Source organism: Rhineura floridana, chromosome 19, assembly GCF_030035675.1.
Source record: "Rhineura floridana isolate rRhiFlo1 chromosome 19, rRhiFlo1.hap2, whole genome shotgun sequence".
Classification (NCBI taxonomy): domain Eukaryota; kingdom Metazoa; phylum Chordata; class Lepidosauria; order Squamata; family Rhineuridae; genus Rhineura; species Rhineura floridana.
The window spans coordinates 7,804,309-7,816,151 of record NC_084498.1 but is presented as its reverse complement, the minus strand read 5'-3'; the positions used below and the strand labels follow the sequence as shown (position 1 = coordinate 7,816,151).

The 11,843-nt window shown below is 44.1% G+C and overlaps 1 protein-coding gene across 1 annotated transcript; it reads right to left on the bottom strand.

Moving 5' to 3' along the window:
* Window positions 1-544: 544 nt before the first annotated feature.
* DENR (density regulated re-initiation and release factor) lies at window positions 545-11,581 on the bottom strand. The gene is made up of 8 exons (XM_061603035.1): window positions 11,443-11,581; window positions 9,419-9,533; window positions 7,935-7,954; window positions 5,632-5,716; window positions 4,212-4,295; window positions 3,073-3,189; window positions 1,865-2,004; window positions 545-856 (listed from the first exon to the last, which is right to left on the bottom strand). The coding sequence occupies exons 2-8, from the start codon at window positions 9,522-9,524 to the stop codon at window positions 812-814; spliced, it is 597 nt and encodes a 198-aa protein (XP_061459019.1). The 5' UTR covers window positions 9,525-9,533; window positions 11,443-11,581; the 3' UTR covers window positions 545-811.
* Window positions 11,582-11,843: the final 262 nt, after the last annotated feature.

Genomic DNA, 11,843 nt, shown 5'->3' with positions numbered 1-11,843 from the left:
TGGCAAAATCTTTGATATGCAACTCTTACTTAAATACCGTAGGCTACTATAGCACAGTGGGGAGGAGAGCCTGGCTGGGAGTCCAGAATCTTGTGAGTTCAAATCCCCGCTCGCGTCTCCTGGGTGCCAAGGGCCAGCTAAAGATCACCCCCACAGTGAGTGGCTCAGGGGTGACGTGCCCTGCCACCTGTGCAGCCGTGGGCAAGCGGCATAGTCCCAAGGAGCCCAGTTGCCCCCCAGCTGGCAGTTGCGGACAAGGCAGGGGCTGGCTTGTGCAGCTGTGGCAAGCTGAGCAGGCCCTAGCCAGCTGGGGAGGACTAGCCTCAGAGGGAGGCAATGGTAAACCCCCTCTGAATACCGCTTACCATGAAATCCCTATGCATAGGGTAACCATAAGTCAGGATCGACTTGAAGGCAGTCCATTTCCATTTAAATACCTAGCAGATTGTGTCTAGAAAACACATCAGTATTTCAAGCTGTCTTTTGATGAGATGTGCTGAGGGATGGAAAACCATGTTAGAAAAAAAAGGAAACACTTACTTGGTGAGGAACAATAACTTCTTTATTTGATCAAGTCTCTACTTCATGCGGAAGCATGAGAGTCCCACTTCCCCCAGGCTTAAACTTTGGCAAAAATCACAAACAGAAAATAAGCAGCCAATACAGAACAGTGAAAATGCCAACAGTAAGGGCGCCCCTTTAACAGTTCTGCTGTCAGGCAAACACACGTAGAAGCCTTGCTTTGGCTACGGTGACTAGAACTAGGTGTTTGTTAAAAGGCAGTGTTTTTTTCTTCTTTAAAAAAACAACATCACTTCTTGACTTCTCCTAGATCTTCAATGCTATCATCATCCACCTGCAAGATAAAGAATTGTGTCCTCAGTCAGAAGACATTATTATATTATACAGGGCCATCAAGAAGTTGTAAAAAAAAAATGTTATATTGTTATATTGCCCATCCATCCAGGTTTTCTGGGCAGCTTACATAAATAATAAAGCAAGATTCAAAATAAAATCATAAACGCAAAAAGTAACTAAAATCAACATAAAACCAGCATAAAAAACAGTGAAGGGAACTCGGTGCAACAAATTGTAATTTAAAAGGCCTGGGAGATCAACAAGGTATTCACCTGGTGCTTAAAAGGTCATAGTGGAGACACCAGGTGAGCCTTTCTGGGGAGGGCATTCTTTAAGCAGGGTGTCACCAGCAAGAAGACCCTCTCCCCAATAACTGCTCCACCTCACTTCATTAGGCAGGGAAACCTAGAGAAGGCTCTCAAGGTACAGAGTCACACGTGAAAAAGTTTCCTTTGAGCACTTTTTCTTTGAGCAGGGGTGGGGAACCTTTTCAGTCCAGCAGGCCTCATCCTGAGGTCCCCCACACGCGGCAGGCCACTTTGCCTGATGTCACCAGAGCATCAGAAGACCCAATTTTCCATTGCAGTGCAGTCTGCGTTCTAACCAATCCAAACGGGTTGTGAAGTCATCAAGCCCCGCTTGGATCAACTACACTGTAGAGCTCCCGATAGGTAAACTCCAGAGAGTCACTGATCTCGGAATTTGCATCACCACAACTGTGCTGTGAATTCTCAAATGCAGCATATGGTGGTTCCAAATTCTATCAGTGTATTTAATAAGAAATCATGCAGAGTTTCTAGTTCTCATGAGGAGAAAGATCTAAATCTTTGCTTAACCTAGCCACTCTTTCACCACCTCTCTTACTCCTTTTTCCCCCTTTCAGACACTCTGCAATGGTGTCTGAAGTGTCTTAGTATTGCAAAAACCAGACTCCACAGTGACTAGCAGCTTAATTGGATGCAACAGGACAGGGAACTAAATACATGGGGAGATAGTTTGTTTTTACCTCAGGCCACTTTTCCTGGATTACGTCAATGATGTCATCGGTAAAGTCCCCCTGAATGATTATTTCATCCTCTCCTGTTACTGAGGCACCGCAGGAGAATTTCTGAGCAAAGAACCTTTGTGCTTCCTTAAGGTCTATTTCTGTTTAGGGGCGATAAAAAACGGATAAAACAATACCAACTTCATATTTGCTTATTCTCTAGTTTATTTAAATGCCGCCCAAGGACATGGTGCTATACACAGTAACATAAATGAGAGGAGCTTACAATTTAAACATTTAGACATAGGAGGAGATGGGGGTGCAGAAGACAGAAAAACAGTTCCGCCTGCCCTGCGAGGGAGAGAAGCAGTAGCTGACAGCGAGGAACTGCCATCTCCATTTGCTGCTGCTCTTCCCAGCTGGGGTGGGTGCCTTTCCCCTCACAGAGGTCCTTAGTTCTGCCTGCCCTGCTCCTTCAGCTCTGGGGGGTGAATAGTATCAATAAGGCCCCTCCGAGCCTTTCTACCATGACAGGAGTGAGAAGCAGCCAACTGATTCCAGTTCAGCTACAGAAGGTCAAGATCAACTGTAAGATCAAATGGCTGCTGTACAGTAACTTCCAGGAAGGATGGTTCGACATTTTTTTTTCCTCAGAGGGCTGACAACTTTTTAAAACTGTGAGCAGCCCATTTCCAGGCAAGCTGATTATTACAAGAACCTTGGAACATTAAGAGTTTTCTTGTTTTTCTCTTCCCTCCCTGTCCCCTTTCCTTTTATGCCGTGTCTTTTTAGACTCGTATGAGCTGTTTGGGTCCAGGCCCATGTATACAGGACCACACAATGGAGCAAAAGTACATCCATAGATACACAGGAACCTGCCTTTCACTGAGTCGGACCATTAGTCCATCTTGCTCAGTATTGTGTGCGCCACTGCCCTTCAGCCTTGGGTCCCCAGATGTTGCTAGACTACAACTCCCATGAACTGCAGCCAGCTTAGCCAACAACCAAGGATGATGGGAGCTGTAGTCCAGCAACATCTGGAGGCCGAAGGCTGAAGAAGTGGGCACGGATCACTAGCACATCCCTAAAATGCTAATTGCCATCAGGGGAGGGTGTAGGGGGGAGTTGGTATGGAAGGGAATGTTTTGGCCCACATGTGAGCCCATACCTGTAACTTAAATTGGGACAGTCCAGAGAACTCAGAGAGAACAAGCCTGCTGTCGACTCACCAAAAGTTGCAAGACCACACACTCTCGTGACGTATTTCTTCTTTGCTCTTGGAATTTTCGCTATCGTCACTTTTTGTGGTACGGTCTTCTTCTTCTGTTTTATCTGACCTCTTCCACCTAGGGACAGAATAGAAAATCAGCAGCAGCAATCACTGCCAAGGCTACACTTTGCTTCAGAGAATGGAAAGAAGTGTCATTCTAGTGCATGCGGGGGCTGGGAGGGGTGAATTTCCCATCCCAGCACAAAATGGCCAACAGCAGCTGTTTTTTCCACATTCCTTTTTTTCCCTCTTTTAATGGTGGGGAAGGGCCAGAGCTCAGCGACAGAGCAGCTGCCTTGCGTGCAGAAGCTCCCAGGTTCAATCCCCAGCATCTCTAGGCGAGGTTGGGACAGACTCCCGCCCCAAACCCAAGAGATTCCTCCTGCCAGTCAGTACTGAGCTAGATGGATCAATGGTCTAACTCAGTATATGGCAGCTTCCCATCTTCTTAAAGGTATTGAACCCATGAATAATCAGCTAGGATGGGGAACCTCAGGCCTGGAGTGCAGGAGGGAAGGTGAATGCAGCCCTCCAGGCTTCTTTATCCAGAGCTTGGGACTCTTCCGGGCCACACTCCCTCTCAAAATATGTTTTAATATGTTTTTTTAAAACCTTTCCCCCCCTAAACAATATGTTTTTAACCCTTTTTATTTAAGATGTTTTTAAAGCTTTTTTTAAAAAAAATGTTTTTAAAGTTGTTTTGTTTTAATGTATTTTAAGGTCTGTTTTTATGATGTTTTAAAGTGTGTTTAGTGCTTTTGTTTGCCGCCCTGGGCTCCTGCTGGGAGGAAAGGCGAGATATAAACCAAATAATAAAATTAATAAATAAATAAAAGGCCGTGTCTCTCACCGGCCCTGTTCCACACCTTCCTCAAGTGCTTTTGCCTGGCTGAAATATGCCCTTAAAGTGTGATAATATGACTTTTGTGTGCCTTGAATGTACTCTACAAAGTTAAGAGTCACATCTGTTGCTCCACCCACTTTGGCCTCCTATCCTTCCCACTGCTAGCATGCAGCCCCTGGAAGGGCATCCATGAGGGAAATGGAGCCCTTGGGCTAGAAAAAAAAAAGATTCCCCACCCCTGATTTAGACCTTGCCTCTCTTTTGCTTTTTCTTCTCTTCCTCTTCACCCGCTGTCCCTTGACCTTCTCCAACTCCAGATTCTTGTTTAGGAGAATTTTCTAAATTAGGATTAAAAAAAAACATGCTATTAACAATGATTTAAGCTTGACAAAGAGAGAAATTGGGTACAAAGTCACTTTGCAATCAGGGGGATGTCAGCAAGATTAAAGTTGTTTTTCCCCAGCACATTCCCACAAACCATCATTGCCGTTTTAGCAAATTGGTGACACATATAATTGGTTTACTATTCTCACTGAGAGAGAATGCGATGCAAGGAAAGAAGGCCCCCTTTTAAAACAAAGTAATCATACACAGGTTTACTCAGAAGGAAGGCTCACAAAGTTCAAGGGGATTTACTCTCAGTAGGCATTCCCCATGGAAAGGAGCCCTACCTCATCTCTAGAAATTGAAGAGCGTTCTGGATAGCGTAACACAACCTTCATGCAAGAGTAGCCAGGCTGATCTATTGTAGCAAAAACAGAGTCCTGGGCTACCTTCAAGCTAACAAATTTACTAAGACGAGAGTTCTTACAAATAATCTGTTAAAGCAGGTGTGAGGAACATTTGGCCTTCCAGATGCTGCTGTACTACAACTCCCATTAGCCCCTTCAAGCATGGCCAATAACCTGGGATGATGGATGCTATAGTTCAGCAACATCTGGAGGGCCAAAGGTTCCTCACACCTGTGTTAAAGTCTTGGAAGGATGCAACTTCAATGGAAATTACATCCAGGTTAATTGTGCTTAGAAGACCCTCTGTCTCTCCACTCTCTTCCAACCAAAGAATTATGGGATGGAAGAGGAATAAATCAGCAAATCCAGGAGAAAGTGAAAAGTCAATGAAGTTTGGAATGAAGTAGAGTAGTCATTACTGGCTCACTCTAAACTAGGGGTGAGCGGGAGCTAGATCAGCATATACTGGCAGATCTAATTCAAAACTGCTCAGAAGATCAGCTAGGGGTTCCAATTTTCAATTTTTCATAAATGGCAATAACAAAATAGCCACACACAACCCAAAAAATCACAAGAAATGTAGAATGTTGGAAGGGAGGGTAACCAGTAGTGGATTCAAAACACGTTCCTGGGGTCAGAATTCTTCAGTCCTAAGTGTATGAATTTTGCAGCTGGTTCTGGTTGGGGGATCTCAGAGTTCTCGTAAAAAAAGTAGGCCCCACAAGTATGTCTACCTCTGCTCTTGGGATGTTACTCCTAGAACAATTATGTGCAGATAAACTCTCAGTTCTAATCAGTCAGTTTACACGTAAAGGTCTCAGTTCTGTTCCTTTTGATATCTGTAGCAAAACTTCTACTGAATGTTATCCTCTCTTGAGTATCTGAACTCTTTTCCTCATCTCCCAGTCTCACATTAAAAAAAACAAGACAGCAGTATTCTTACCTACAGTAAGTTTTGCAAACTCTTTTGGAAAATTTTTCTCTAGCCACTGTCTGCATTTTGCCACGTCAGGCATGTATTCACAATACTGGGGGGGGGGAAGATACATGGAGTAGAATTGTTAGTTGAGAGAACTCCTCCATACACACAGATATGTTCACAGAGCATAAAAGTACTGTTTATGACAATGTTCGCATACAATAACAGCAGACAAACAGCCAGGTCCAGCATATCTTATGGAGTGTCCTTCTTCATGCAAGCCCTCCAGACCACAAAGATAATCAAAGGAAGTTGTGCTCCAAGGACCAATTCCCCACACTGCTGGCAAGAAGCAGAGTCTTTATTACAGTGTTGACCCCAGCTCTGTGGAATTCCCTGCCTGGCATAGCTCACCATTGCTCTATCTTTCTGGCCTTCAGGGAGAAAGCTAAATCAAGGGTGGGGAACCTCAAGCTCACAGGCCTAATTAGGCCTAGCCCTTCCCACATTGTGAAGCAGTTGTCCCCAAACCACACCCATCTGCCCCACACCTGACATCATATGTGATGTCAGATGTGAGGCAGGTTGAGACACAGCTGCCAATGCACAATTGGGACCTTTAAAGTGCTCTCTTGATTGTGCTTTGCCCAGGGAGGCGTGCTGTCACCACCAATCAGCTGATGGGTGGCAACTTGAAGCCTTCCTTGTTTTTTCTTTTGCAGCATTTCTTTTTGCCACACTACAAAGGAAATATTTGTCACCAGACATCATAGTGATGTCAGGTGGCTGACAGGTGGGCAGGGCACTGCCCACCTGTCAAAACAGCCCATTGGCATAGGGATCCGTCCCACCAACCAAACCCAGTTCCCCAATCCTAAATTAAACCACTTTACATTTAATCCTATCAATCTTCCATTGGTGGCAAACTTAATCTGGCCTCGAGCTGGCAAAACAATGATGTTACTTTTATTTTATTTATCATTTTGATATTTTGGTGTGTACACATTTATGACTTGCATGTATTTTTTTTGAATGTGTTACTATTATAGCATACATATGTTGGAAAACGGGTTGTAAATTGCTTGGAGAAATCTGCATAACAAGCACCTAACAAGTCAAATTATTATTATTATTATTATTAATAATAATAATAATAATAATAGTTTGAACTATGAGCAATTATTGTAGGTTTGACTTTGGAGGGTGGGATATAAACATTTTAACAGGAATAATTTCTCCTTGATCTTTACTCCAGGGTTAGCCAACATGATGCCTCCAGATGCTTTGGAGTACCCTGATCGTCAGCCATGCTGGCTGGGGCTGATGGGAGATGGAGGGCACCACATTGGGTATCCTTGATTCAGACCCACAATTCCAATTCCAAAGCAAAGGTTTTAGAACTGCAATAGAAAGTAGCAAGCAGAACTGTTGTAAAAAGAGAGGAGGTGATTAAAAACAGCTAATGAACACATTCAAGAAAGTTGGAGTTTAGAAAAAACTGATCAAATGCACATAACTGCATTGCGCTGGGGGTTGGACTTGATGGCCTTATAGGCCCCTTCCAACTCTACTATTCTATGATTCTAACCAGAATGCCTTTAAACTAGGCATTGCTACCCATTTTTGGCCTGAGGACCACATCCACCACTGGCCAACTCTCCGGTGGTAGGTGTGGCCATCCCACACTCTCATATGCATGCACACAGATAGGGACCCACAGCCCCCCCTCCTCAGCTAACCTGTGCCAATCAGCTGGGGAAAGTTATTGTCCCCTCTCTGGCCATCAAATGATGGATCTGATGACCAAAGAGAGGGCAATCCGTATCCCCATGAAGTTGGTGGGCTTTGCCCACCCCAGTGATGTGTCTACTTTTTTTATTATTATTATTATTTTGCTGCTGCCAAAAAGATTGGTAGTCTTGGGCCCCCCAAAATATCTATCTGAAGCAGGGGTAGGGAAGCTGTGGTCCTCCAGATGTTATTGGACACCAACTTCCACCAGCTCCTGGAAGCATGGCCAAAGGCAGGGGTGATGGGAGTTGTATTCCAACAACATTTGGGGGCAGCAAGTTGAAAAGGGCTGACACAGACAGAGAAAAGAGCAAGGGGTTGGGTTGGAACGTCAGACTAGGAATAGAATCATAAAATAGTAGAGTTGGAAGGTGTCTGTATGGCCACAGAGTTAACCACCTGCTCAGTGCAGGAATCCAACTTAAAGCATACCTGACAGGTATCTGACTAGAAAGAAGTGGTACAGTCCAGGCAGTTACCTCACACTGCTGCCTGCACAGACCAGGACTAAGCGATTCAAAATTACGGCAACTTACCTCTGTTGGCAACGAGCAGACTGGGGAAGAAAAGAAGATATTTTTTACTACAGTCATCACATTTGCTCTATCGTTTCCATATTTTAAAATGTTACCATTTAAGACAAATGCTTCTACATACTCTTACTGATTCCCACCATGAATTTATTTCATTGGCAGCTCTCCAAGCAAAATCACGGAAGGGCCATAGCTCAGTGGAAGAGCATCTGCTTTGCATGCAGAAGGCCCCAGATTCAATCCACAGCATTTCCAGGGCTAGGAATATCCCCTGTCTGAAACCCTAAATAGCTGCTGCCAGTCAGTGTAGACAATATTAGCTAGATGGACCTAAGGTCTGACTCAGTATAAGACAGCTTCCTATGTTGCTAATTTTACACGGCGAGTTAAATAGACACAATTATGTTACTGACTTTCTCCAAAGCTACATCCAAGGACCAAGGGATTATTTGGGGAGTGGGGAAAAGAATGGATTTACCCCCATCTCCTCAGCTGTCTACAGTTGCAACCTCCAAATTGTTAATTCTAATGTAATCCCAATTATTTATTTATTTTATTTTTCTACTACATTTCTGCCCTGCGCTTCTCCCCAAGGGAGTCCAGGGCAGCAAACAGAACAGTAAAAACAATACAATTAAAATCAAATAAAAGCATATTTAAAAGAATCAGTGATATTCCCACAGAATTACTAATTTCAAGGGTGCTGGGAACAATATCTTTCAGCAATCAAATCCAAGAGTGAACAGAAATGTTTTTAAATTTCTCCTAAATGTTAACACTGAGGGAGAGGGGCACACCACTCCAAGGAGGGCATCTCACAAAAGGGGAACCACCACTGAGAAGGCCCTGTCATAAGGCCCAAGTTGGCCGATATTGGGGGAGGCACTCTTTCAGGTACTTGGGTCTCAATCCATTTAGGGATTTCTACGCTGGTTCTAACACCTTGAATTTCCTTTTCCTACTCAAATTACACTTATTTTAGACAGAAAATATGCATACACAAGACATATACAGCTTATAAAATATATGATACATACAATTAATATTTGTATCACAACTTGATATTGATAATAATGTAAGGGTGCAGTCCCTATACAGTGCAATCCTATGCATGTCTACTCAGAAGTAAGTCCCACTGAGTTCTATGGGAGGGAATATAAAAATAAATTAAAATCATTGACAAATTCTACAGGGGAATGCAACATCTGTCACAGCAAAAAGAAAAAGGAGTATTTGGGTAACTTAAGGCGGCAATCATATACATACTTAGGAGTAAGGCTGCAATCCAATACATGTTTACCTGGGAGTAAGCCCTACTGAACCCATTGGAGCTTACTTCTGAGTAGACATGTATTGGATTGCAACCTAAGTCTCATTTTAACCGAGGAGGTTTACTAAATAATCATCCATTTGCCCTCTCTTGCAAACTATCCTGGGCTGCTATCATTCATAGTAACAGTCCCACCATGCCCCTTTATAGCACTTGCCTCCACAGTAGAGAACTCGGAGAGGATAGTCTGCATCCGGCCTGGCATTGCACCTTTGGTCTCCTTTACAATCAAGGACTGCAGACTCAGTTGCATCCATTGCCATCTCACAAGTCTAGGAATCACACAAGCAAAGAACTTCAGTATAAATGTCAACCCTAGAAACCAATGCAAAATCAGAGCAGGCAACTGGCTCCCCCGAGGCCAAAGGTGTGGCAAGCGATTGTTGATTTACAGTGCAATCCTATACACAGGATTTGGGCTGGAAAAGAGAAGGTGAAGAGAGAAGGCATTGAGTGATGATGGCATAGACATGAGGGTACAAGGCAAAGGTTCGATAGCCTTGGCTGCTACTGCACGAACTGCAATAACTTGGGATAATCAGGAACTACAGCAAGATGTTGGAGTGGGGAAGAAGGATTTGAGTGTTAGATATGAGGCAGATAAAAGCTGAAGGATTCACATTTGAATGTCTGAGAAATGACCAAAGGTACCATTTTGAAAAAGGAGAGGAGGTACTGAAGAGTGATGGTGGTTATAAGTCCGGGGGCAGGCAAACCACGGTGGTGGGAGAGAAGCACTGATGTGTGGTTATAAATACCAGGTGTCAGCCAGAAAGAAGAGTGTGTGGGGCAAGTCTGAATAGGCAAGAGAAAGAGAGATGGCTACTGTTCTGGAGACAGGCAAAACAAGAATATCTGGGCACAGGACAAGGGTGGGCATGAGGCGGCTTGAGCCAGGAACTGGGGTATAGGCATGCTGGAATGTAACAAAGATTTTTTATTTATTTATAAAAAGATGTATATACTGCTTTTCATACAATGTACCCAAGGAGTTTACAGCATGACTAAAACAATATTATATACATTATAACCAACATATAGAGAAAAAACCCCACACAATAAACACAGGAAATGAGTCAGCAATGGGGCATAGGAGGGAGAAAGAGAGAGCTCAAGAGCAGAAGGTCTCTGGTTCAATCTCTGGTGACTCCTGTTAAAAGGATCAGGTAGCAAGTGATGACAGGGAGTCTCATTTCTCCCCGAGATGCTGAAGAGCCACTGTCAGTCAAAGTAGACAAGATGGGGTTTGATGGACAAAAAAGTCTGAGCTCCCTAACTGAAAACAGGAGTCAGTTTTGAGTTTTGTGGATATACTACAAGCTATGTTAAGTGCTCTTAAATGGAGAAAGGATGGGTGGGTTGGTGTCAGAGAGAAAGAAAAGAAAGGCAGCTCAAATCTGACAAGATAAATCCATGGTTTTCCTCTCCCTTTTGTATCATACCTATTAGGGATTCCCTCAGAAAAGAAAAAGGCAATATAAGCGAGCAATAAATTGACCATGTGGTCAGGGGCTGTTTTATTTTTCGGTATCCGTACAACGCTTAGAAAATGTACAACTCTTAAACTGAAATTTAAATCTAGGCAAGCAACTGGCTGACCCAAACTAAGCTGCAAGTCCTAATCCCAGTTACCTTCAGAGTATGTCCCATTGAATTCAGTAGGACTTATGTCTAAGTAGGCATAGTTAGGATTGCACTGCTAGTCATTATGCTGTTTGTGGGGTAAACTGTTTTAATTTGATTTTTTTTCTGTTTATGATTAATTCTGTTTTATTTCTCCTCACATTTGTAACATTATGCCCCTCTCCCCTCTTCTACATCGGGATGCCTAAACAGCACTACATTTGAACTAAAGAGGGAAATAATACCCATTTTTAATAATAACGTAGGGCTTGAGAGACTAGCACAGAAGAGCTGCCCAGGATGGGTGGCATCCAGCATATGTGAATGCCAGGCATGGGCAAAACCTTGGGAGGTGTCCAAAGGGGTGGGCAGACACGAAGCAGGCAAAGCTACAAGTACCAACTTTTTTTGGGGGGGGAGAGAAGAGATGGCAAGGTAGGGGCTGGGCAAGGCATGGTGGAGAAGAGTCGTGCCAGCCTCGGGGCTGGGCAATGGCAGAAGTTGTGATTCCCAAGTGCCCAGGCAGAGCCAGTGTGGGGAAGGGAGCGTGTCTCTTACCCAAGGAGCCCTCAAGCCACGGTCTGGCGGGGAGGAAGGGGCGGCGGTTCCTCCTCCTGCCGTTTCCACCCTCTTGAGTGGCACATGCAGCAGCAGCCCCAAAGCTTTAGGCAAGCAAGCAGAAGCAGGAGATATCGCGAGAGCTGCGGATTCCTCGCGAGGTTCCTACCAGAGAGTCTCCCAGCCTGAGGCTGATGATGACTCTTCTCGGGTGGCACCGCCTTCGCTGCACGGCTTGAGCTGAGTCGCCCCGGCCACCGTACAATTTTGGATTTTTTTTTTTTAGAAAAAGTCAATGTCTTTTTTTTAATATTCCTATTATGGGTCGAGCAGCTGGATAAAAAGAGAGGCGTCAGACTGTGCAACAGTGGCACCCACATAATTAAAAAAAATGATTTTGT